At 42.9% G+C, this 22,024-nt stretch overlaps 1 protein-coding gene across 9 annotated transcripts in view; it reads right to left on the bottom strand.

Moving 5' to 3' along the window:
- RNF144B (ring finger protein 144B) overlaps positions 1 to 22,024 on the bottom strand; it is a 130,961-nt gene that overhangs the window by 14,919 nt on the left and 94,018 nt on the right. For 7 of the 9 annotated variants that reach the window (XM_005302873.5, XM_065585093.1, XM_065585090.1 and 4 more), the window contains one exon: positions 14,224 to 14,328. In XM_005302873.5, the coding sequence (XP_005302930.1) occupies positions 14,224 to 14,328 (105 nt within the window). Of the gene's footprint in view, positions 1 to 449; positions 623 to 14,223; positions 14,329 to 14,717; positions 14,830 to 22,024 lie in introns of those variants that run through there. The other 2 variants (XM_065585095.1, XM_065585097.1) reach the window with 2 other exon arrangements.

Genomic DNA, 22,024 nt, shown 5'->3' with positions numbered 1-22,024 from the left:
AACAGTGTGAAAAGCTATATAATACAGACAAAAATACAATACAAATTATCCTGGTTGTAATGTGGATTGTTTTTGCCACTGGGAAGGAGCAAAGAATGTGTTCATTTGTACATAACAATTGTCTTTTTACTCAAGGTACGAATCAATCAGTCTGGAATATAAAGTTGCGTTTCAAAGGCAGATGTTTGGATCACTTATTTGATCTAACCCATGTTATACAAAAAATAATGCCACTGACATCAGGATTTACGTGTTTTAAAGATGCTTAAAAGATTTAAAACCGAGGAAATCAAAGGATTTGATGTCAGACTTAGAAACATTAGCAAGTTTTTACAGGACACATTCTTAGCTTAATCAGTCACAGTCTTAAGGTTCAAAATATTTTTTCTTTCTAATTCAGAGATTGATTAAACAGAAATTAATATACACTGTCTTTTCAAGGGACAAACCTTTTTCCTCTGACAGCTCTCTGGGGTAATATGAGCTTCCCAAGACATTTTTCATCTGTTCATTAAAAATTAGCTGAAACATTCTTAGGAACACAACATAACTAGTTTGAACTAAAAAAAAATGTAGCTGAGAAATTTCAGTAAAGAATGAAGCCAAAGAGTGAAAAAAGAAAGGTGCAATTTCAGCATTGTCCATATTCCTCCTGGTTGCCTTGAAATCTGAACAGAGTTTGGAGAAATTAAGTGTTAGTCCAGCTGCTCCTCTCTAGTCATTCGGGCTCTGACAACTACTGTATTTTAAAATGTGTGCCATCACTAATGCATTAATCAGTGATTCCTAAACATGGCCTTTACTACACTAGCACTGAGGATTTTTGACAAATAGTTTCTTGAGTGCGCAATTTTATTGAGGTTGGGATTTTCAAATGCGTTCAACATTGGCCTAACGCTGCATCTGTTGAAATCAATGAGAATTTTACTGCTGATTTCAGCAGGAGCAGAGTTACATCAAAGCTGAGAGCTGACAGTTTAAATATATGCACCCACAAACGCAGCCTGCCTCACTTCCATCTAATCAGCCTGTCTTTTCCTACCTCTCCATGGCTCAGAACCACCTCTCTCAGCTCTGAAATCTCTCCCTCCCATCACTTCCCAGCTCAGAACCCCTAGTAGCACACACCCCAGTACACACAAACCCGTCAGGACTTTGAAAACCCACCTCCAGGCTTGGAATCCTTCAGATCTTAGGTACTAATATGACCCCTGTTGTCACAGTATCTGAGCAGCTCACAGTCTTTCTATGTATTTGTCCTCAATACACCCCTGTGAGGTAGGAAAGACATGAACTGCTACAGTCTGAGCTAAAGAACCATGGCTAACCCTTCCCCCTCATCTCTGATATCTACCACCACTAAGCTCATAAATTGCTGGTCCTGGAGAAGTAGGAGCAGAGGTAACCAGGACAGATGATGACTTCAGGGAATGTATTCAGGGAACCTCATCTGCCTCTATGGAGTTAGCAGGAAATAGCCCCATACAAGCCTGTAATCCTGGTTTTGTGCCTCCTCCCTCTGCTGCCTTGCTGCCTGCAGTCTATACGTTGCAGGGATTTCCAGGATTGCAGGACTAGAAGACACCAGTCAAGGCCGGCTCCAGGCACCAGCCCACCAAGCTTGTGCTTGGGTCGGCACCTGGAGGGGGGCCGCGTGGTGTGGTGCTCCAGCTCCGGCCGCCGGGGAGAGCGGAGCCCCGGCTGGGGCTCGCTGCCCTCCCCCCGGCGCTCTGGCCGCCGGGGAGAGCGGAGCCTCGGACGGGGCTGGCCGCCCTCCCCCCAGGGCTCACGCCCCCCCCGCGCCCTCCCCTGCCGCGCTGGGGGGGGGGGGGCGGCCGGAGGCTTTTTTGCCTGGGGCGGCAAAAAAGCCAGAGCCGGCCCTGTCACCAGTGGCAATGCAGGGCGGGTTCTGCCTACTTCAGGGACTGTAGCAGCATTAGCCCCAGGAGTCCCACAATGGCAGCAGATGGTATTGCATCAGCTACACAACCCAATATCTACAGCTGATAGGGATGGCAATATTTGAGGGGATTATCCCTACTCGCTTTAAAGACCAGCTGCCCCCGTTCACAAGAACCTCGGTGAACCAAAAAAAAAGCTCTTTTAATAGCTCTACTTAAAGTTAATGAATGTACAGTGAAGTGCACAATGGGCCAAAGTTCATTGTAGACTTTACTCCTTCTGTGTAAATACATAAATATTTACTCTTTTGAAAAAAAATCCTAACTCTGAGAAGAAAATGTGCTAAAACTTTAACGGATACTATAGTTAAAAGGTTCATCCTGTAGAAAATACAAAGTACAAGAAATTTCTTTATAGAGTAAATTCAGAGAAAAATTGCAATGCGGGCCTGATCCTATTGGTTTCAATGGGTTTGACTCATGCCCTATGTTATGAGAGGGGAAGAGAGAGAAATCTTGTAGCTAGATGATGGGTTAAGGAGTCAGAAAGCCTGAATTACATTTCCAGCTCTGTCACTGGCTCACTCAGATCTTGGGCAACTCACGTAACCTCTACCAGTTTTGTCATCTTTAAAATGGAGATAATATTATTTTCTCAGGAGTCTTGTGAGACTCAGTGTTTGTAAAATGCATTTAAATGAAATGTGATATAGAAGTACAAAATAAAAAAGTTTCTGCACATTGACCTTTGGAAATTTCCATACATAAGAAAAATTCACTCTTTACTTTGCAACCAAAACCACAATCCTATTGGTTATGTAAACAGGGCTAGATCCTCAGCTGTGACTAAGATACATTTAACGGGCAGGGGAGTAGCAAGGGTGTCTTTATATCTACTTTATAACACCCTGAGCCTGGGGCTGGTTAGTTCCAGCCCAGCCCTTCAGATAACTTAATTACATCCAGCTGACTAGTTCAATGGGCCTTTCTAGCAACTGGGGATTTCAGAACTGGCCTGGAAAGAAGGTGGCATACAGCCAATTCCCCATTCCATAGGAATCCTCACTCAGACAGACCCACCAAGTTTCTGGCACTTATGCACCACTGGAGCACAAAGCTGGCAAAATAGGACCAAGGATCTATCCCACAATTTCCCCAGATTTCCAGGTGCCTTTAAGAAACACCCAAATAGATTCTTTTAAGAAATATCATCATTGCTGGTGTATATGACACCTTAATAGCTGCTCGTGCAGTGAATTAAAAAGAGAGTAACGAAATCATAATTATTATTTATTCAGCCCTTGGCACTTCATAGGGAAATAAAAGTGGCACATCCCTGACACAAGAAGTTTTTAAACTCAGTTACATTTAATAAAGCAAAGATGACAAGCATTGGATGGGATCATTGTGAGATGAAATGTTCATCTCCTCCTATCCTGGCATTTTTTCAGGCTGACTTTTAACTGCTCCCCTACATGTCTGTTACATTTCTACACCCTCCACTCTCCCAATAAGCCCATCCACTACATCCAAACACCACACTCATGCACATCTATACACACCCAGAACTTCCAAAGCCATTGGGAATCAAAGCTGTAACAAGGTTGATTAAAAAGTGACAAAGGAAGGAGAGCAGGTATGTGACAGGAAGGAAAATACCAAAGCTTGTTCCAGGCTAAGAAATTGTCCAATTTAAGGAGGCTGGTTGAGAAATGCCAAAGGAAATATTTCAGGGCTGTTTTTAATTATGTTAAAGGTCTAGTGAAAATGTAAATGGATAACAAGAGGCCAAATGCTCTTCTCTTCTGAAAAGCTGTCAAGCATTACATTTGAGATTTATCATACGTTCTGGCTTTTAAGTAAGTTTTAGATTTTCTATGCATATTAGGCTCTTGTGCACTTATACGATACTGTTATAAAAATACAACTGTAGTTGGGATAGTGCCTTTCTCACAAAGCAGAAAGATTTATAGGAAATCTCAGTAAACACATGAAGATGCTGTAACTCAAAACGCCCAGTGACACCCTTGCACAGTGTCCAACAATAGGATTCTTAATGAGTTCTATAAAGGTTACAGTAACTGGGAGACCCCAAAGGTCCCTGAGGCAAAGAAACGAAGAAAGGAGGATGATAGGAATGAGGTTCAATGCACACAAGGCTAGACTGTCCATTTATTTACAGCCCTGAGCACAGGGCAGCACCTGGAAACAGCTGGGAATTAGTCCTTTCTTGTGCCCTCCCCCACTTCCCCACCCACTACTCCAGTGGGCTAGCACATTGGAGGAGGCAGAGCCAAAGCTCCATCTATGCTCCCAAGAGATGCCCCGGATAGGAAGTGTACCGGACACACAGCCGCTGCTTAAACCCTCATGCTTGCAATGGAGACTCAGGGAGGTCACAGAGGGGAATGGATCTTACTTCCATTTATGTCCCTGAGCAGCCATGTGGACCATGCCACAATCTTGCCCATAGAGAGAGGTTCCTCACAACAGATGATGTTCTAGTAAAATGGATGTTTGAATAAGTGAGAACACTACCACAAACACCGTGAACCAGACTACCACAGGGAGCTGTGCCAGCAAGTAACCTCCTCTGCCAAAACCCCTAAATCCATGCCTGGAAGCAACATATACTTTTGTATAGGAGAGAAGTTCAAAATAATTCTTCATAGCCTTCCAGCCTGCAAACGTCACTTCTACAGAGAATTCACCTAAAAAGGCCACACCTTAAATATTTAAAAGCACACATTGTATGGCCTTGCATTTATGGCAGACCGTTATTGACACCACAGCTACAGAAAACACTTTGATAAGTCAAGACCAAGCAGCGTAGCTTGGGTTGGGTTTTCATGGGCAGAGGGAGGTTTCAGTCTCCTCAGTGTCTGAGACTAACCTCACTCCTCCCCCCACCAGATGCCGTGTACACTAGTTTCATCATAAAATATTAATCTTCTCCATTAACAAGCTCGCTCATTTAAAACAGGACTTGCTCACTTGCTCCCTTTGGGCTTATTGAAAGCACCAGTGGATGACAAAGTGGAAAATAAAATAATTTGGATGCTGGAAAACAAAGATCTGATGGCAGTGGTTCCCTACCTTCTTACACTTCACGGGTGGTGAATGACAAAACAGTTTCCAAATTAAAATGAAAGAAAATAATTAACCTTTTTTAAGTGGATGCTAATTGGATTTTTGCCCAAATAAGAACTGATATGTGATCAATAAGAACTTTAAAGATTTGGGCCAATGTTACTAAAAATCATTCAGCCCATCCCTGTATCTCTTTACAAAAAGATAGATGATGGGCCTGAGTCAGCTCTCAGTTATACTGGTGTCAATCATGTAAATCAGAAGTAACTCTACTGAAATCAATGGAGCGACTGTGGTGCAAAACTGGAGTGAGTGAGAGGTGAGTCAGGCCAGATTTATATTTATGTCCACAGTGAAAACAGGACACTTACAGATCTAATCATATATACATGAGGCCTACAGATACCAAGTTCTACAAACTTCATACTATATAGGAATCAGAAGTAACAGGCAAATCATGAACAGAGGGTCTCACACTGTAGACTATGGACTAATCGTGGCCCGTTGACCACTCGCTAGCAGTCTGTGCAGAGCTAGCTGGTCCTATGATGCTGGCTCACCTCCTTGTTTCCAGCTGCTAAACTGCATTAATAGACAGCTAATGATACCATAAGTACTATCCTAATATTACTTTTCAACATAAGTGATTGCTGTCGTTGGCAGAGGAATGCTACATGAGTACAAATGGAAGAGAAGGCAGCAGGGCGAGGGGCTGGGAGGGGAGGGGGCAATCCCCCACTCTAGTAGTTGGAGAGCTCCTGCACTAGGAAATATAGGCCTGGGGATTTGCTCTGATTCTAGTCATCAGTGCAAGCTGTGATCAGCACCATCAGAATTTACCTTTGTTTGAAACCGGAGTAAGCTGCACAAATGCAAACTGTGGCTTATCATGTCTACACTGGAGGTTGTGCACTAATACAGTTCAGTCACTCACTGGTGTATTTCAGGGCAAATCCCCAACATAGACAAGGCCATCCTGTATGGGACAATTCTGCATCATCAGAGAGAAGAATTGGATACATACTAGTTCCTTTCCATCTCTAACACCTATGAATCCAAGCAGTTTTCGAAATTGGTTCTTAAAGAATAAAACCTCTTGTTTTAGAAGACAACTGGTTTGCTTTTTTAAATGATTTTTATTTATTTTGAAACAGACCCTTCCTTTATCAAATATTGCTTTTTTGTCTACATATGCTTTTAAAATGGCTACACTACAAGCAACTGTTGACTTAATACAATACCCGGGATCTGACCTAGGACTAGAGCTGGTAGAAAATTTTCCAACAGAACATTATTCTATTCTGTCAGAATGTGCCATTTCATCAAAATCAAAACTTGATGAGAGAATGTGTTGATTTACATGAATTTTAATTTGGGGGGGGGAATCTTTTTAAACGGGGTTAAATAAGGTCAAAACTAAACATATAATTTTTTTATTTTGAAGTTACTTTTCATTTCAAAGTTTTTTAGAAAGTCAGATTGAAGTATTTCTATTTTATTGAATTAGAATGTTCCAATCAACCCAAAACAAAAAACATTTTTAAATTTTGTTTTGCAGAAAATTTCAAGTTTCCAAATCAAAACAAACAAAATTCAAATGTCTTGACATTTTTCATGGATAAAAATTCCTGTTCCAGCACAGATATACCCAGGACATACCTTATGACAAAATATGGCCAACTATTTATATACTTTATGTCTTGGTGAAAATTGGTTATTTGGCTAAGAAAATTAAAATTGTTTTTTCCAGAGCACCAGTACAACCACCATTATACCAATGAGAGCAGGGAGCAAGCTGCCTAAAAGTAACATTTCAAATTGCAATTGTCCTGCTTGCTGACTATAGTATGACAACATATTAAATAGCCATCAGGATTATTTTTTGGATTCTGTGGCCTGTAATTCCAGGCTGCCAATGGCCTTCTTGTGTGATAAACTACTGGTAAAACTTTTGAACAATCTTTTTAAGTATTCATCCAGAGTAACAATTCACACAACACTATTTATCTTGAAAAATGATTCACTTCCGCTCCGTTTTGGATTTAGTATCCCTGACCCATCAGCAAAACAGTGCTTGATATCATTTCTATAAACTGCATACTTCCCATGCCACTTAGGCTGGAATGAATAAAAATCATTCTCTAGGAAATTTGAACATTTTTGTCAGCATATCAATTAACTGTAAACCCTATATTGATGTCAACCCTTTGGAAAGCAGTTAATACTGAGGATTATTAGGTGAATTTCCAGATTTGGGGCAATAGGGGATGCTGTGTCAGAGAAGAAATACGGCTTTTGGTCAAAGGGGAGGTGGGGATGGATCTGTAATGAATCCTCACGGCTACACCTCCTTCCTGTATGAAAACTACTCTTCCCTGATGTCCTCCCAATGAGCTCCATTTCACTCTACATCTAATTCCCAACACCTCCCTCAGGCTGGGAACATTCTACCCAAACATACCTGAAATGCTCAGCTGTGCTTTAATAAAAAGACATGTTCCTATTTTCATTTGTTTGTTTTTAAGCTAGTATGGCACATATACAGTCCTTGAGCAACAAGTAATGCAACATTGTTTAACGCTTTACTTGAATGCAACTTTTAGCTTTTGCTGGAATAGAAAGCAACAAAACACAACAGGGCGTAGGCTTCAGAATGCAGCTCAGAACAAAGATTAAGGCTGTAAATGCATCTAAAAATACAGTTACACACCCTGGAGAGTTTTACTGAAATATAAAACAGATATCTTATTTATACTGAAAACAGAATAGGCTATGGAGTGGAATAAATGCTGCACACCATGAAGATAAAGTACCTTGACAGAGGGGTGTGGGACACATTCATAACACTAGCCTGCATTATGCCAAGTTATAGCTTGTTTTATGGAGTCCCTCCATTTCATGAGCATTCAGGGCTTCATTCAACACTCACTGAAGTCAATGGAAAGACTCCCATCAATTTTTCAGTTGGCTTTGGATTGAGTCCTAAATACACCCCATGACCTTGTCTATAATAAAAGGTGGGGTGGGGGGTTAATTGTTAGCTATAGAAATCTCACTTAGCCTCTAGTGTAGACACAGTTTAACATGTTTAAAACCATGTTAGATGATTGTGAGGTTAAACCTGTGTTTAGATTAGATATTAAATGGTGTTTCAAATGTCCACTACCAGGATTTGTTTTAAATCCTTTTTCCTGGTTTAGACAAAGGCTATTCAAGTGTTCAATAAAATAAAAATATGTTTTGTTTTCATTTGTCTTTTATTGGTGCTTTTAAAGAAGCATATACTCAAATGAGAAATAAATCATATTAAGGTCTATTCCACCAAATGGCGGAGAGGGTGTGGCCAACTGAGTCACATGGTCTCACATAATGAAGTTATGTCAGGGTTGAGTCTTTATAGGCAAAAGTTGGATATCAACTGTCTAGAATATTCCACTTTGTGAATTCATGAATGTTATCATTTTTCTGCCTGAAATGGGAACTTGCATTTTAGATTCTGTATTGAATCATGTGTAATGTTTGATTCATATTTCCATGCCAAACACCTTCAATATGCTTGTTTGTACAATGCACTTGTACTGTCATCTATTTTGGATAGAAAGGTGGCTAGATTGTCGGGCTCAACGGGTAGTGATCAATGGCTCCATGTCTAGTTGGCAGCCAGTTTCAAGCGGAGTGCCCCAAGGGTCAGTCCTGGGGCCGGTTTTGTTCAATATCTTCATTAATGATCTGGAGGATGGCGTGGACTGCACTCTCAGCAAGTTTGCAGATGACACTAAACTGGGAGGAGTGGTAGATACGCTGGAGGGTAGGGATAGGATACAGAGGGACCTAGACAAATTAGAGAACTGGGCCAAAAGAAATCTGATGAGGTTCAACAAGGACAAGTGCAGAGTCCTTGGGACGGAAGAATCCCATTCACTGTTACAGACTAGGGACCGAATGGCTAGGAAGCAGTTCTACAGAAAAGGACTTAGGGGTTACAGTGGACGAGAAGCTGGATATGAATCAACAGTGTGCCCTTGTTGCCAAGAAGGCTAACGGCATTTTGGGTTGTATAAGTAGGGGCATTGCCAGCAGATCGAGGGACGTGATCATTCCCCTCTATTCGACATTGGTGAGGCCTCATCTAGAGTACTGTGTCCAGTTTTGGGCCCCACACTACAAGAAGGATGTAGAAAAATTGGAAAGAGTCCAGCGGAGGACAACAAAAATTATTAGGGGGCTAGAGCACATGATTTATGAGGAGAGGCTGAGGGAACTGGGATTGTTTAGTCTGCAGAAGAGAAGAATGACGGGGGATTTGATAGCTGCTTTCAACTACCTGAAAGGGGGTTCCAAAGAGGATGGATCTAGACTGTTCTCAGTGGTACCTGATGACAGAACAAGGAGTAATGGTCTCAAGTTGCAGTGGGGGAGGTTTAGATTGGATATTAGGAAAAACTTTTTCACTAGGAGGGTGGTGAAGCACTGGAATGGGTTACCTAGAGAGGTGGTAGAATCTCCTTCCTTAGAGGTTTTTAAGGTTAGGCTTGACAAAGCCCTGGCTGGGATGATTTAGTTGGGGATTGGTCCTGCTTTGAGCAGGGGGTTGGACTAGATGACCTCCTGAGGTCCCTTCCAACCCTGATATTCTATGATTCTATGATAGCATGCAGTTTGGAATAAAAGCATTCTATACTATCCAAATTAACTTTAAAAAATATATAAAATAGTTAAGTGGTGCAGTCACTGTAGATGAGAAAGAAAAACAGAAATAAAAGGTTCCACATATAACCTACAAGTTTTACAAAATAACTTTTTAGATCACTAAAGAAAACAGGAGAATGGTTTTACTATTTTCTCCTATCTGTTATGAACTATTTTTCATAGCAGAAAGATATATTCAATGAAACCCATAAAACATTTCATTTTAACAGACTTTTAAAATGCAAAAGGTTCATTTTTCTAGTAGCAATGCCAACAGGGAGTTTCAGATCATTCTTTCATTCATGGATCATTAATGCACTTCTTGGGTTGTTTAGTCACTCAGCCTTTAGCCGCACAAAGCGCCCAAGGAATACATTAATGGCCGTTAATGCATACCCTGGAGTGGCCTCTTGATTAGCTAATGGGAAATAAGTCTTTAGAATTTCTGCAGCTCCACAAACATAGCTTAATAGAATAAAACTCTTTGTAACATTTGTTAAGTGTTTTGATACAACTTTAAAGCAAACATTCTTTTCTGTTCAAGGCTGGTTGCCTACTTCCCAAGATGAGAGAAGGCCCACTAGTTTCCCACCTATTTCCATGCAGAGGAAAGGAGGAGAAGGGAAGATGCTGACTGGCTGCTCCCAGCTATTGTGGAAGGTAAAGAACAACTCCATCATATGCCCATATGCTGTAAGAACCCCAGATGTGGTTCTCAGGCCCCAGTTCAGCAAAGCACTTAAGCACATGCTTAATTTAAGCATGTATTGGGATTTTACCAGGTGCTTAAGTGCTTTGCTGAACTGGGGCCTTGCAACATGCTCCTATTACAATATGCACATGCTGGCTTTTCAAAGGAGAGGAAAGCAGCCTTGGGATACCATCTCCAGTCTGCTAGTAGGAGAGGACAGTCACAGAACTAGGTTGGCTCATCCTCATTTCCTATAGGATGAGTGAGGATGAGTTATGGGAGAGCAACACCCCCTGCGTCTTTTCTTCACTCCTCAGCTATGAGCACAGCTCCTTTTCTCTCATCTACTGGGTGCAGGCTCCTCTCCACCATAGGCATGCGCACAGGGTGTGTCGGGTGTGCCCAGGCACACCCTAATGCAGGGGTGGGCAAATGGCTCCACTCTCCCGGCACAGCAAGTCGCTGGCCCCTCCCCTGGCTTCTCCCCTCCCCTGGAGCCATGATCCAGGAATATTCAGGGCTGGGGGCCCTGCTCCACCAATATCTGGAGCTGGGTCTCTCCCCCAGCTCCCACCTGCCACCACTACCCCCCGCGGCTCTCCCCCCCCGCTACCCTGCCGCGTCCCTGCCTGGAAGAAAGCGGCGCACACCTCTCCCATGCCTGCTTGTGCTGCCGGTGTAACACATTCCTATGTGGAGAGGCTCCCGGCAGCAACTGCTGTCTGCTTCCCCAGGGTCCTAGTGCCCCCCAACCCCTACTGGCAGAGCAGGCTGCCCTTACCCTGCCCTTCCGCCCTAGCCCTGAGCCTCTCCAACACCCCAAACCCCTCAACCCCAGCCCCAGCCAGAGCCCTCATCCCCCCCGCACCCTAATCCTCTGCCCCAGCCCTGAGCCCCCCCTGCATCATGAACCCCTCATCCCCCCGCACCCTAATCCTCTGCCCCAGTCCTGAGCCCCCTCCTGCATCATGAAGCCCTCATCCTCAGCCCCAACCCTCATCCCCCAGAGCCTGCACCCAGCACCCAAACTCCATCCCAGAGCCTGCACTCTGCACCCCTTCTGCACCCTAATCCCCAGCCCATGACCTGCACCCCAGACCTCCTCCCCCCCACCCACACTCCCTCCCAGAGCCTTAGGCAGGTGGGGGGGTGGAGTTGGGGAGGCGGGTTCTGGGCACCACCAAAATTTCTACAAACCTGCCACCCACAGGGCTGGGGCAGAGTGTCTGGCTCTGCGCGGAGCAAAACATGCTGCTAGGAGCCTCATGGTAAGGGGTCTGGGGCTTGGGGGGGGGGGGGGAAGATTGGATAAAGGATGGGGGCAGTCAGGGGACAGGGAGCAGGGTAGGTTGTATAGGGGGTGGGATCCCAGGGGGATGGTTAGGGGTGGGGGATCTCTGGAGGGGGCAGTCAGGGAGCAGGGGGGTTGGATGGGGCATGGAGGGGGCGGGGGTTGGATAGGGGTCAGGACAGTCAGGGGACAGGGAGCAAGAAGGGTCCCGGGGGGGCAGTTAGGGTGGGGGGGGTCTCTGGAGGGGGTGGTCAGGGGACAAGGAGCTGGGGGGGAGGTTGGATGAGTCAGGAGTTCGAGGGGGAGCCTGTCAGGAGGCAGGGGTGTGGAGAGGGGTTGGGGCAGGCAGGGAGCGGGGGGGTTGTATGGGTCGGGAGTTCTGGGGGTCCTGTCAGGGGGTGGGGAGCGGTTGGATAGGCATGGGAGTCCCGGGGGCCTGTCTGGGGGTGGGGGTGTAGATAAGGGTCGGGGCAGTCAGGGGACAGGTAGGGGCAGGGCCAGCTCCAGGCACCAGCTCAGCAAGCAGGTGCTTGGAGCGGCCAAGGGGAAGGGGCGGCACGTCGGGCTCTTCGGCGGCAGGTCCCTCAGTCCCTCTCGGAGGGAAGGCCCGGCCGCCGAATTGCCGCCGAAGAAGAAAGCGGCGCGGTGGAGCTGCCGCTGATCGCGATCGCAGCTTTTTTTTTTTTTTCTGCCGCTTGGGGCGGCAAAAACCCTGGAGCTGGCCCTGGATAGGGGGTAGGGTCCTAGGAGGGCAGTTAGGGGACAAGGAGCAGGGAGGCTTAGATAGGGGGTGGGGTCCTGGGGGGCAGTTAGGGGCAGGGGTCCCAGGAGGGGCTAGTCAGGGGACAAGGAGCAGGGGCGGTTGGGAGTTCTGAGGGGGGCAGTCAGGGGTGCGGGAAGTAGGAGGGAGTGGCTGGGGGCAGGGTGGGGGCAGGGCTAGGGTGGGGCTCCCTGGGTGCACACCCTAATGAAATGTGCTGCGCACGCCTATGCTCTCCACACCTCCCTCATCAGGGAAGCAACATCAAAGAGTTGGGTCTTCTTCATATTGCCCCATAGTCCCAAGCCTTCTCTTCTGCTTCCTTTGCTCACTCCAAATAGGTGCGGGGGGAGGGTGCCACTGCCATTCTCATACTAAGTTATAGTTTCTGCATTCCAGGAGGTCTAGAATAGCAGCTTACTGGAGAATGACATTTTACCACAGGTGGAGTGAAGTTTACTTTAATGCCTTGTCTACATTACAAAATAAACCACATTTAAAACAGATGTCAAAATGGCTTAGCTTAGGAAGCAGGGTTCACTACCTTGGCTATTGTACAGTGCAAACACTCTGAACAAAGGCACTCACGGGTCACATTCACTGGGGGATCCATGACAGAATTCCGCTGGCAATGCCCATGTTTGAGCTGGGTTACAGCGAGCACAGCTATGCCATCTTTGCATATAGGGCTGTAGGATGCCCACAGGATAACAAATAAGTATTTGCTTTTGTGCAATTCAGGGGAAGAAAATTCAGGGCTTGGGTCTCATTTATTCCATTCCTGCACTTGGGGAAGGGATGGGGATGGTGTGAGCAAAGGTATTTTAAAGCTTTTAGCCACGTTTGCATTCCCTGTATTCGCCATGTAAGCAAGAACAGCCTTGGGGCTGCTCTTTCTGACACTGTTTCCCATGGCCTCTGGGAAGCAGAGAATTACTGCAGTGTAGTACACTCCAGCCATACTACCGACCCATCTCTTGTGCCATGGATTGGGAGTGGGGCTAGTCTAGGAACCTTACATCATTTCTATAATAGCCAAGCAGGCCATTTGACCAGGAGCCATTTCTGACCACTTTACACAGACAGAATGGCATAAAGGAGACATCATATAACTGAGAATTGGATGCTACCTCGGTTTCTTTATCTCAAACCTTAGAAGTGTATATGCATGTTCCTCTGCATGTGTGTCATACGTATTTGTGGGTGTATACACACACGTGTGTATGTGTGTGCACACACTAGTGTAACCTCCTTGTTTAGCCTCAGGGCTCCCAAAGTCTCATCTCTTAGAAAGTTCTCTGTTCACTCTTCTCATTTGTCAAATCCAACTCCCACCCAGCTTTCCCTCACAATTTATAGAAAGATTGACACACAAGAAAGTGTCCTCATTTTTCCTGCTTCACCCCAATATAAACACACTGGGTTAAATCCTTACCCCACTTAAACCAGTAGGAGATTTGCCATTTGCTTCAGTTGAAACAGGATTTCACCCACAGTAGGTATCCATATCAAAGCCGTTCCAACAGTCATTGCTAGTGAATGTTTAGTGGTTCCTGGATGCAGGATATTTTGGTTAAATCACCTGCATGGGTAATTCAGAAATTGTCTGGATCCCAAGTAAGCATTTCCTCAAGACAGAAAAGAAAAGAAAAACATCTATTTGTCTCTAGTTCCTACGATCAGGCAGGCTTCCTGTCACAGACTCATGAAAGGTAATTAAGAGGAGGAAACCGAATAATATTGTATTTATTATGTAAATGAAGGTGGAAATAAAAAGAGGAGAGAAGACAAGTGTCACTACCTCTGCTTCTTGTAGGGTCCCATGGTTCAAGCACACCATGTCTGGACAAGTGATGGGAGAACCACAGCCTTCTCGAATTGCCAGCTGCATATACTGCTTTAGGCACTAGAAAGGAGAAAAGAAAAAAAATGATGGAAAGTTGCAACCCACATGATAGTAACACGTAGATGTTAACACTGCACTACACAGGTGCCACCTCCGCTTCCTTAATTGGCTGTCCTAGAGCACTAGTATAGAGAAAACATAAATTATCATACATGTGAATGCTAAGAACCATTACTTTGGGAAGAATGCAGCAAAGAACAATTAATTATGTATGACTTCATCCATCACATATTGAGTTTACTCAAGTCAGCAAATCAAGTCCTTCTGTGCTAATACATTTTCTCTATATTAAGCCTAGACTTGGAAAAGAACAGGCTATATTTCACTCTAATTAAAACAGGTTTTGCTCTTCTATTTTCCTTTCATGTATTCTTAATTCAGTCTCTCACCTAGTGGCCACCATTATAGAGCCTCATTTACAAGCAGGAGAGTTGCTTTCTCAGCAATCTGCAATGAAGGCAGTTTATAGATTGGCTAGCAGAGCACGGATCTGGAAATAGTGAGGCTATCAACTTTCCTCTAAATAGATTAGGTCATTTCCATAAATTGCCATCAACTACCCGCCTATTGAGCAAGTGTTCAAAGTCCGTTTCCAACAGAGAGGCCCTCCTGCATGTGTCCACATCACTTCGCTGCACAAAAATAATTGTGGTATTTTTTCTTGGGATGAGGAAGATCATGACTGTTTTGTCCCCATTATGACATATCCAATTTGGATTTTAAGGGCCCTATTCTCCAGTCCGTTACACTAGTTTTATGCCAGTGCAACTGCTCTGAAGTCAAAGAATTTAAACCTGTATGAAACTGGTGTAACGGAGTTTTCTAATTCCAAAATACACAGGAAGTAGCTAACCCTAAATGTCCTGTAAAAAAACATTGACCAATGTTCCAGGTAAAAGTGATGTAACAATGTATACTTCAAAATGATGCAATTTCAACTCTACCCTGCATGCCAGCAAAATGTACACTTGCCAAATCCTTGTAGTCACTTAAACAGTTTATTTTAAATGAAAATGAATATATATCTTCCACCAAATGGCATGGCATTTAAAATAACATCTGATTTCCAATGAGATGTTTAATTTTTTTTTTTTATTTGTATTTAAAGGGAGATCATCAGGTAATTTATTACCAGAATTTAGGGATTTAATTTTTTAAGAGTTTCAAAAGCCTAATTTTAATAGCAACAGGTCAAATTATAAGCCCTGCTACATGCCCCTGCAGGAGTGTAATAAGGTATAAGGAACCCCTTTAAGTCCCTGCATGGACTACCTGCATTTCCAGAGCCTGAAGGTTAGGCCGCCACTGGACTGTTACTGCCCCGCCCATCAGGTGGGAGTCTTAGCTCTCCCCCTCCCCAATGCGCTGGTAAGCACAACTGAGCGGGTACAGAGGATGAAGTAATCTGTGCCAGCAATAGGTTGCCCCCCGATCAAGGGGGAAGAAGGGACTAGATGTGACCCTGGGAGACACACTCTGGTTCCTGCCCTGCTCCCGGGTTTCAATCCAGCCCCATATGTTTATGACTTTTGTTTTAAATTTCAATCAACTTTTATTTGTTTAAATTTAAACAGTCCCCTGCATGAGAGCTAGAAAGTGATACTAGTAGATATAAGAAAGACTAGCCAGTTCTAATTTTCACACTCCAAGGTGAGCAAAGGGCAAAAAGTAAATAAGCAATATAACACTTCTAACAATTTTAATAACTTAAAGTGTTATTAGTAACACGAGGAATTTAATTAGACTTAACCAGACACTGTCCCTTTATTCATTCAAATAATATAGTCAATGCTCCTTGCCAAAAGGCACCTAGAAACAACACCATAAAGAGTCAGTAATTGAAACATAAAGTGGGTTTAATGGCCTAGCTACAAAAGACACCTCCCATCTGCATAGAAAAGAAGATGGAAACAGAGGGAGTAACACAGTCATCATTGATCCCAACAGGAAACTCTCTACTTCAAAGTCTGCCCCCAAAAATCCACATGCAGTGAGGTGGAGGAAGGCTGCATAGCTCATGAGGATAAGACGGCCCAGCAATAGGTGCCAACTCCGTGGGTGCTCCAGGCCTGGAGCACCCACGGAAAAAAATTAGTGGGTGCTTAGCATTCACCTGCAGCCAGCTCCCCACCTCTCCCCCAACACCTCCCACCTGCCGATGTCCCCACCGATCAACTCCTCCCCCTCCCAGCACCTCCCACCTGCCGTGAATTAGCTGTTCCACAGCGTGCAGGAGGTGCTGGGGGGAAGGAGAGGAACAGGGATGGGGCGTGCTCGGGGGAGGGGCCGGAACTGGGCAGGAAGAGGCAGGGCAGGGTAGGATAGGGCATTGGGGGAAGAGGTGGAGTGGGGGTGGGGCCTGGGGTTGAGCAGGGGTTGAGCACTCCTGGGGAAAGGAAGATGATGGTGCCCGTGGGCCCATCACATGGTCCCTGCATCCTGCTCCCATTGTTCAGAGCCTACCTATGGGGAGTGTAGATTTTCATCTCTCCCCTTTCAGGGTAGGAGTTGAACTCTCCTCAGTGTGTCTCTCAGTTAGTGTTGGAAAACAATCCTTTTCTTTGACTGTAACCCCAGCTCCTGTCCCTTCTGGGATGGGTGACTCTGTTTAGTAATTTACTTTGACAGTAAGATACAGTAGACTCAGATTCTAGGGTCAGTTCAGGCCACCCCATAAAGAAGAGAGGACAAAGGCTGAGAAGTTACTGCAGGACTCATGGAAGCCCAACGGCTTTTTCTTAATTTAGACTGCTAGGGCCAGTTGACCTCAGCACTAACAATTATTTTCCTGTGGAAGAATGTGCGTGCAGCTCTTATGTAGCTGGGCAACAGTTTTATACATGTATAGACTTTGTATTTCATTTCTGTACACAATATACCTTTAGGGATACACCTTCAAGGGACTACATAGTTCAAAAGCTTGATAACATGATATGAAATCTTTCTCCTCTAGTTTGCTGGTTCAAATCCAGATTAGGTCAACCAAGGCTAGTGTGTCTTATGTTGTAGTTTCACAGACTGAGTTCAACAGGCTTTGGATCCGAAGCCAATAGCTGAGGATCTCAAAAGTACTTTACAAATAATAGCCCTGTGACATAACTTTTACAAACATTAAATCTTTTACAGATCACAGAACTGAGGCTGAGGGACCCTGGGCCCGATCCAGTCAGTTGCTATGGGGAGTTGAAGGTGCTGAGTGCTACCCAGGTGGCACCCAGCACATTCCAGTACAAATCCTTAAGTGACTTGCCTAGAGATCACACATCAGTCTGTCTGGGAACCAGGAATAGAACCTCACTTCTCCTCTTCCCAAAATTAGCAGTAAAGAAATTTTTTAAAATGTACTGTAACTTTTAGCACAGCAGAACTGCTTTAAGCTTTTATTATTATTTATTTAAAAAAAATCAACCGCTAATTTAGTTTAATTATAAAAATAGCTGAAAATGAAGCACTGATGCAAGCCATGACAGTGGTGAAGACAGGGCAAAGAGAATTATAAATGTATACAGTAAAATACGTATTTGCATTTGCAGCATCATACAAACATTTCCAGAAACACATCAAAAGTTGACAAAACCATTGAAAATGTGTACTTTTTGCTTAGACAAACACCACAGTTATGAAAATCTATTGATACATATACATTAAACATACAATTTCCTGTGTATGGAAACTATGGCCAAGATTTTCAGAAGTGGGCAGTGGACATCCAACCCCTTTTGAAAATTAGAACCCTTTAAGGCATCTTACAAAGAGAGAGAGAGAGAGCGCGCGCACGTGTACAGGTAAATACAGTTCTTTAAAGATAGGATCATTGCAGAAACACAGGAAACAGTGGTTAGAAATGTGCACATGACAGCTAGTCAAGAGTTCTGGGTTGTATTCATGGCTCTGCCACTTTCTCCCTGTGTGTGACATTAGCAAGTCACAAAACATGTTTACCCTCTATTCTGAAAGTAACTTCCTAAGAATAGCATTGTTTCTCAGCAAGAGACAATTTAATGAAAAAATGTGAACTGCCAGACCTGCAAATTCATCCTGGTCAAGTTGTGTTCTTCTTGGCTTGCATATTATCATCAGAAAATGGAATTTAGAGATGTATGTTCATGATACATGAGCTAGAATAAAATGTAGTTCCCTCTCCCATAATTTTGCAGTGGTGACAGACGTAAGATACATTTTAAGAGGGGGATTATTGAAAGAGTTTGCTGCTAACCTAACTGCTTCCACTGAAGTCAGAGGCACTTCCATTAAGTTCAGTGGAAACAGAGTTAGGCCAATGCTTAGTGCTTTGGAAAAATCTTTCCCAAAAAAGAAGGGGACAAAATATTTTCTCATTAAAGCAACAGCTATGGCTCAAAAGACACACAAAGACCAAGCAAATCTGTTGAGCAAGATGTGCCATTTTTGCAGATCCACTTTTCTGCCCATAAGTGCATTTCAGCCTCTCATTCCCTCAGATTTCTTATCTATAAAATGGGGATAATAAATACTTACCTACCTCCCAGGATGTTGTGAAGCTTAATTAGTTAAAGTTTATAAGAGTGCTTTGATTAAATATATTGTTTTATGTACATATATACAGAGAGAGAGAGAGAGAGATTATATTATGGTATATATGTCTAATATAAACACTCCACTATATTCTATTATATATATACGTAAATATAAGGAGAGAGAGGGAGCATATGGATACATAGGGAGATACATACTCATTATATACATACAGCTCAAGTGGAGACAATATGACAATATGACGTTTCGTTTTCAGAAACGAAGAAACTGTTAAGAGATGCACTGGAAAGATCTGTCCTATAACCTGGACTAACAACATACAAAATTTCATTTGCAGTAAAATATTTCATGCAAATTTCAGCCTAGAGGGAGTTGTTATGATAACATTCTCAATCTACCTCTGGAAATAGGTGCTTATATAGTAACTATGAATAAGTACAGCACTTCCCATAGGAACTGTTCTAGCTTCAGGATTAAACAAAATATTTCCAGAGATAAAGGTTTTTAGTGTGGGCTTTAGTCTATATAGGGCATTAGCACAGTTGCACATTTTTACCTCTAGATTTTTAAATTAGTTCAGGCAATGTATTTAAATCTCACGTTGCTAGGCAATGACACGACAAGGGCACTTGTACTCCTCTCACTACGAATCCATATTTCTATTCAAGGCCACTTTCAAATAATCTTCTCCTTGCCACAGACAAAAGACTGGTCCCAGTCATTACTGCATATTGCTTTTTCAAGTACATCAAGCACATTCAATGTGTTTTATTAACTTTCTCAACTCCAATTTGTACAAAGCTTTCCAGCTCACTAATTGTAACCTTTATTGCTTTTGATAGAAAACAGGAAAGGAAACCACAAACCTGACGTGACAAATTTTAATATCTAGTTTGGGATTAAGGAAAATAAAGGAGACATCAGTTAAAGGATGAGGGTGGGAAGGAAATCAGTACAGCCTTTTCAATATCATGGCCTATAGGCAGTACTGTTGACCCCTGTGTCTAGTTAACATTGGGTAGTGAGTTTGGATTATGTAATTTTACAAAATTTCACTGCAATTATTATATCATTTAAAAGATTGTGATTGGGATCACGGTATGATCAGTGCTTAACATTACAGTAAGGTAGTGGAAATGCAAAATAATTAGGAGAACTCACTGAACATGCTCTGCCAGAACAATTTAGACCGAAAATGATTTTTCAACTAAACTTACATTTTCATGAAAAAAATATCAATTTTTCATCAAAAACCCACAAAACTGACATTTTTCATTTTAAACTAAAATGTTTCAATGTTTATATGCCAAAAACTGATTTTTTAATTATTATTATTATTTTAGTTTTTAGTCTTTTGATTAAAACCAAAAAAAGTCAAAGAAAGTTTTCAACAAAAACAAAACAAAAAAAAGGGGGGGGGAGTAACTTCCCAACCAGCTCCACAAGTTACAATTTATTTACTATTTGTATTGTGGTAGCATGCAGAGGCTTTAATCAGGGAGCAAGGCTCCATTGTACTCACTATCTATTTTTATCATGTAGGATATAATGCTTATTTCTTTAATTCTTTCCATTCATAAAGAACCCAGTTGTTCAATGCATACCCATGTGCAGTGCAATTGACGTCAATGGGTCTACTCAGATGAGCCCTATGAATATTCACTACAGTGAATAAGGATTTGCAGCCTGGCACCAGATGTGCCTGGTCAGTGCCAGTGCATATACACTTACATTCAAAAGTACTTGCAGTGTGTGGAATAATAGGTATATTTATCTAAGGTTTTATAATGTGCTTATCATGTTATTCAAGTGCCTGGTATATATATGGTCAGCTATTATAAAATACACAATTTAAAGAATTTGTCAAAATAGATTTAACAAGTGCGGTTAAAAAATCAGCACCATTTTATTTTCCACCTCTGTAGCTTAACATTTAAGGGCCTGATGCAATGCTCATTCAAGTTGCTGGTGACATTTCCATTGACACCAGTGGACAATGGATGAGGCCCTATAAGAGACTCTTACGGAGTAAGACACATGCAAAAAGAGTGAAAAATCCTTTTATAGTTTGATGAGCACGTTGTGGTCTTGTGGTCAGAAAAATCAGTGGCTGTGTAAATTTTTTTGGTGACCATCTGGCCACAAATGGCACACCAACGTTGAAAGCAATTGAGTATCAACAGGCAAGTGTGACCACAGGCCAGTATATGCTGCTTTCTAGCTCATCATTCCATAACAACAAGTATTTCATGTAGTGGCTCTTTCTTACCCCCAACATGATAAATGCAGTTATTGGGATTTGTTCCTTCATTGGATCTGCTTATAGTAACCACCATTCTTACATGCAATTTTAAATTGATTTGTTTATGCTATCAAAGTCTGGAGAGCCATACTGTAAAAATACATATTGGCTTCTGGTACCCCAAATGTGGTGGGATCGCTATCATTAAGTGCCAGAGAGTGAATATACCTGAGGTCATGAACAAAGTGACATGTCATATTAGAGCTGGTCCCAGTGTTTTCTGGACTAAGGACTGAGTCCAGACACCTTTGTTCTATTAGGCCTGGCTCCTCTACTGATTTACTGCTGGGTATTGGGCAATTTACTTATGTCTCTGTCTCAGTTTCACCATCTATAAAATGGATAATACCTACTTCAAAGGGGTGGTATGCGAAGTTCTTTGAACATATAAAGTGCTTTGAACATGTGCTCAGTATTATTTTATATATGCCAATTTTATCACGTTTTTTATGTACTAGCTATTCAGAGGCATTTCAAGCTTGGAAAGAAACCCAAATGCCACAACATGACAGTTGGTGGTTAGACATGGAAAACAATCTGAGGTGAGCTTTATTTAAAATCATTGGGGCATTGCGGCACAGGGACTGAATGTTTGATCTGCCTATACCTAAAGAGAGGAGTATAAGAAAGTGGTGCGTGGGGAGAAGGAATGAATCTTTTCTTGAAATTAGCAAGAGGAAAGAGGATGGCCTTTAATATTTGGATTTTTTTAATCTAATTGGCATCTTACACTGGTTTTACATCATGTAAACTCCATTAACTTTAATGGAATTATTCCAGATTTACACTGGTGCAAGAGGAAATCAGACCCTTAACTACTGCTATGAACTGAAAACTATTATCTCAGTGGGGCACAGGTGTGTGGATTTTGGAGATGGG

The sequence above is a fragment of the Chrysemys picta genome, chromosome 2 (assembly GCF_011386835.1).
Source record: "Chrysemys picta bellii isolate R12L10 chromosome 2, ASM1138683v2, whole genome shotgun sequence".
In the NCBI taxonomy this organism is placed as follows: Eukaryota; Metazoa; Chordata; order Testudines; family Emydidae; genus Chrysemys; species Chrysemys picta.
Note: the sequence above shows the minus strand (reverse complement) of the source record. Positions and strands in the feature narration are given on the sequence as shown.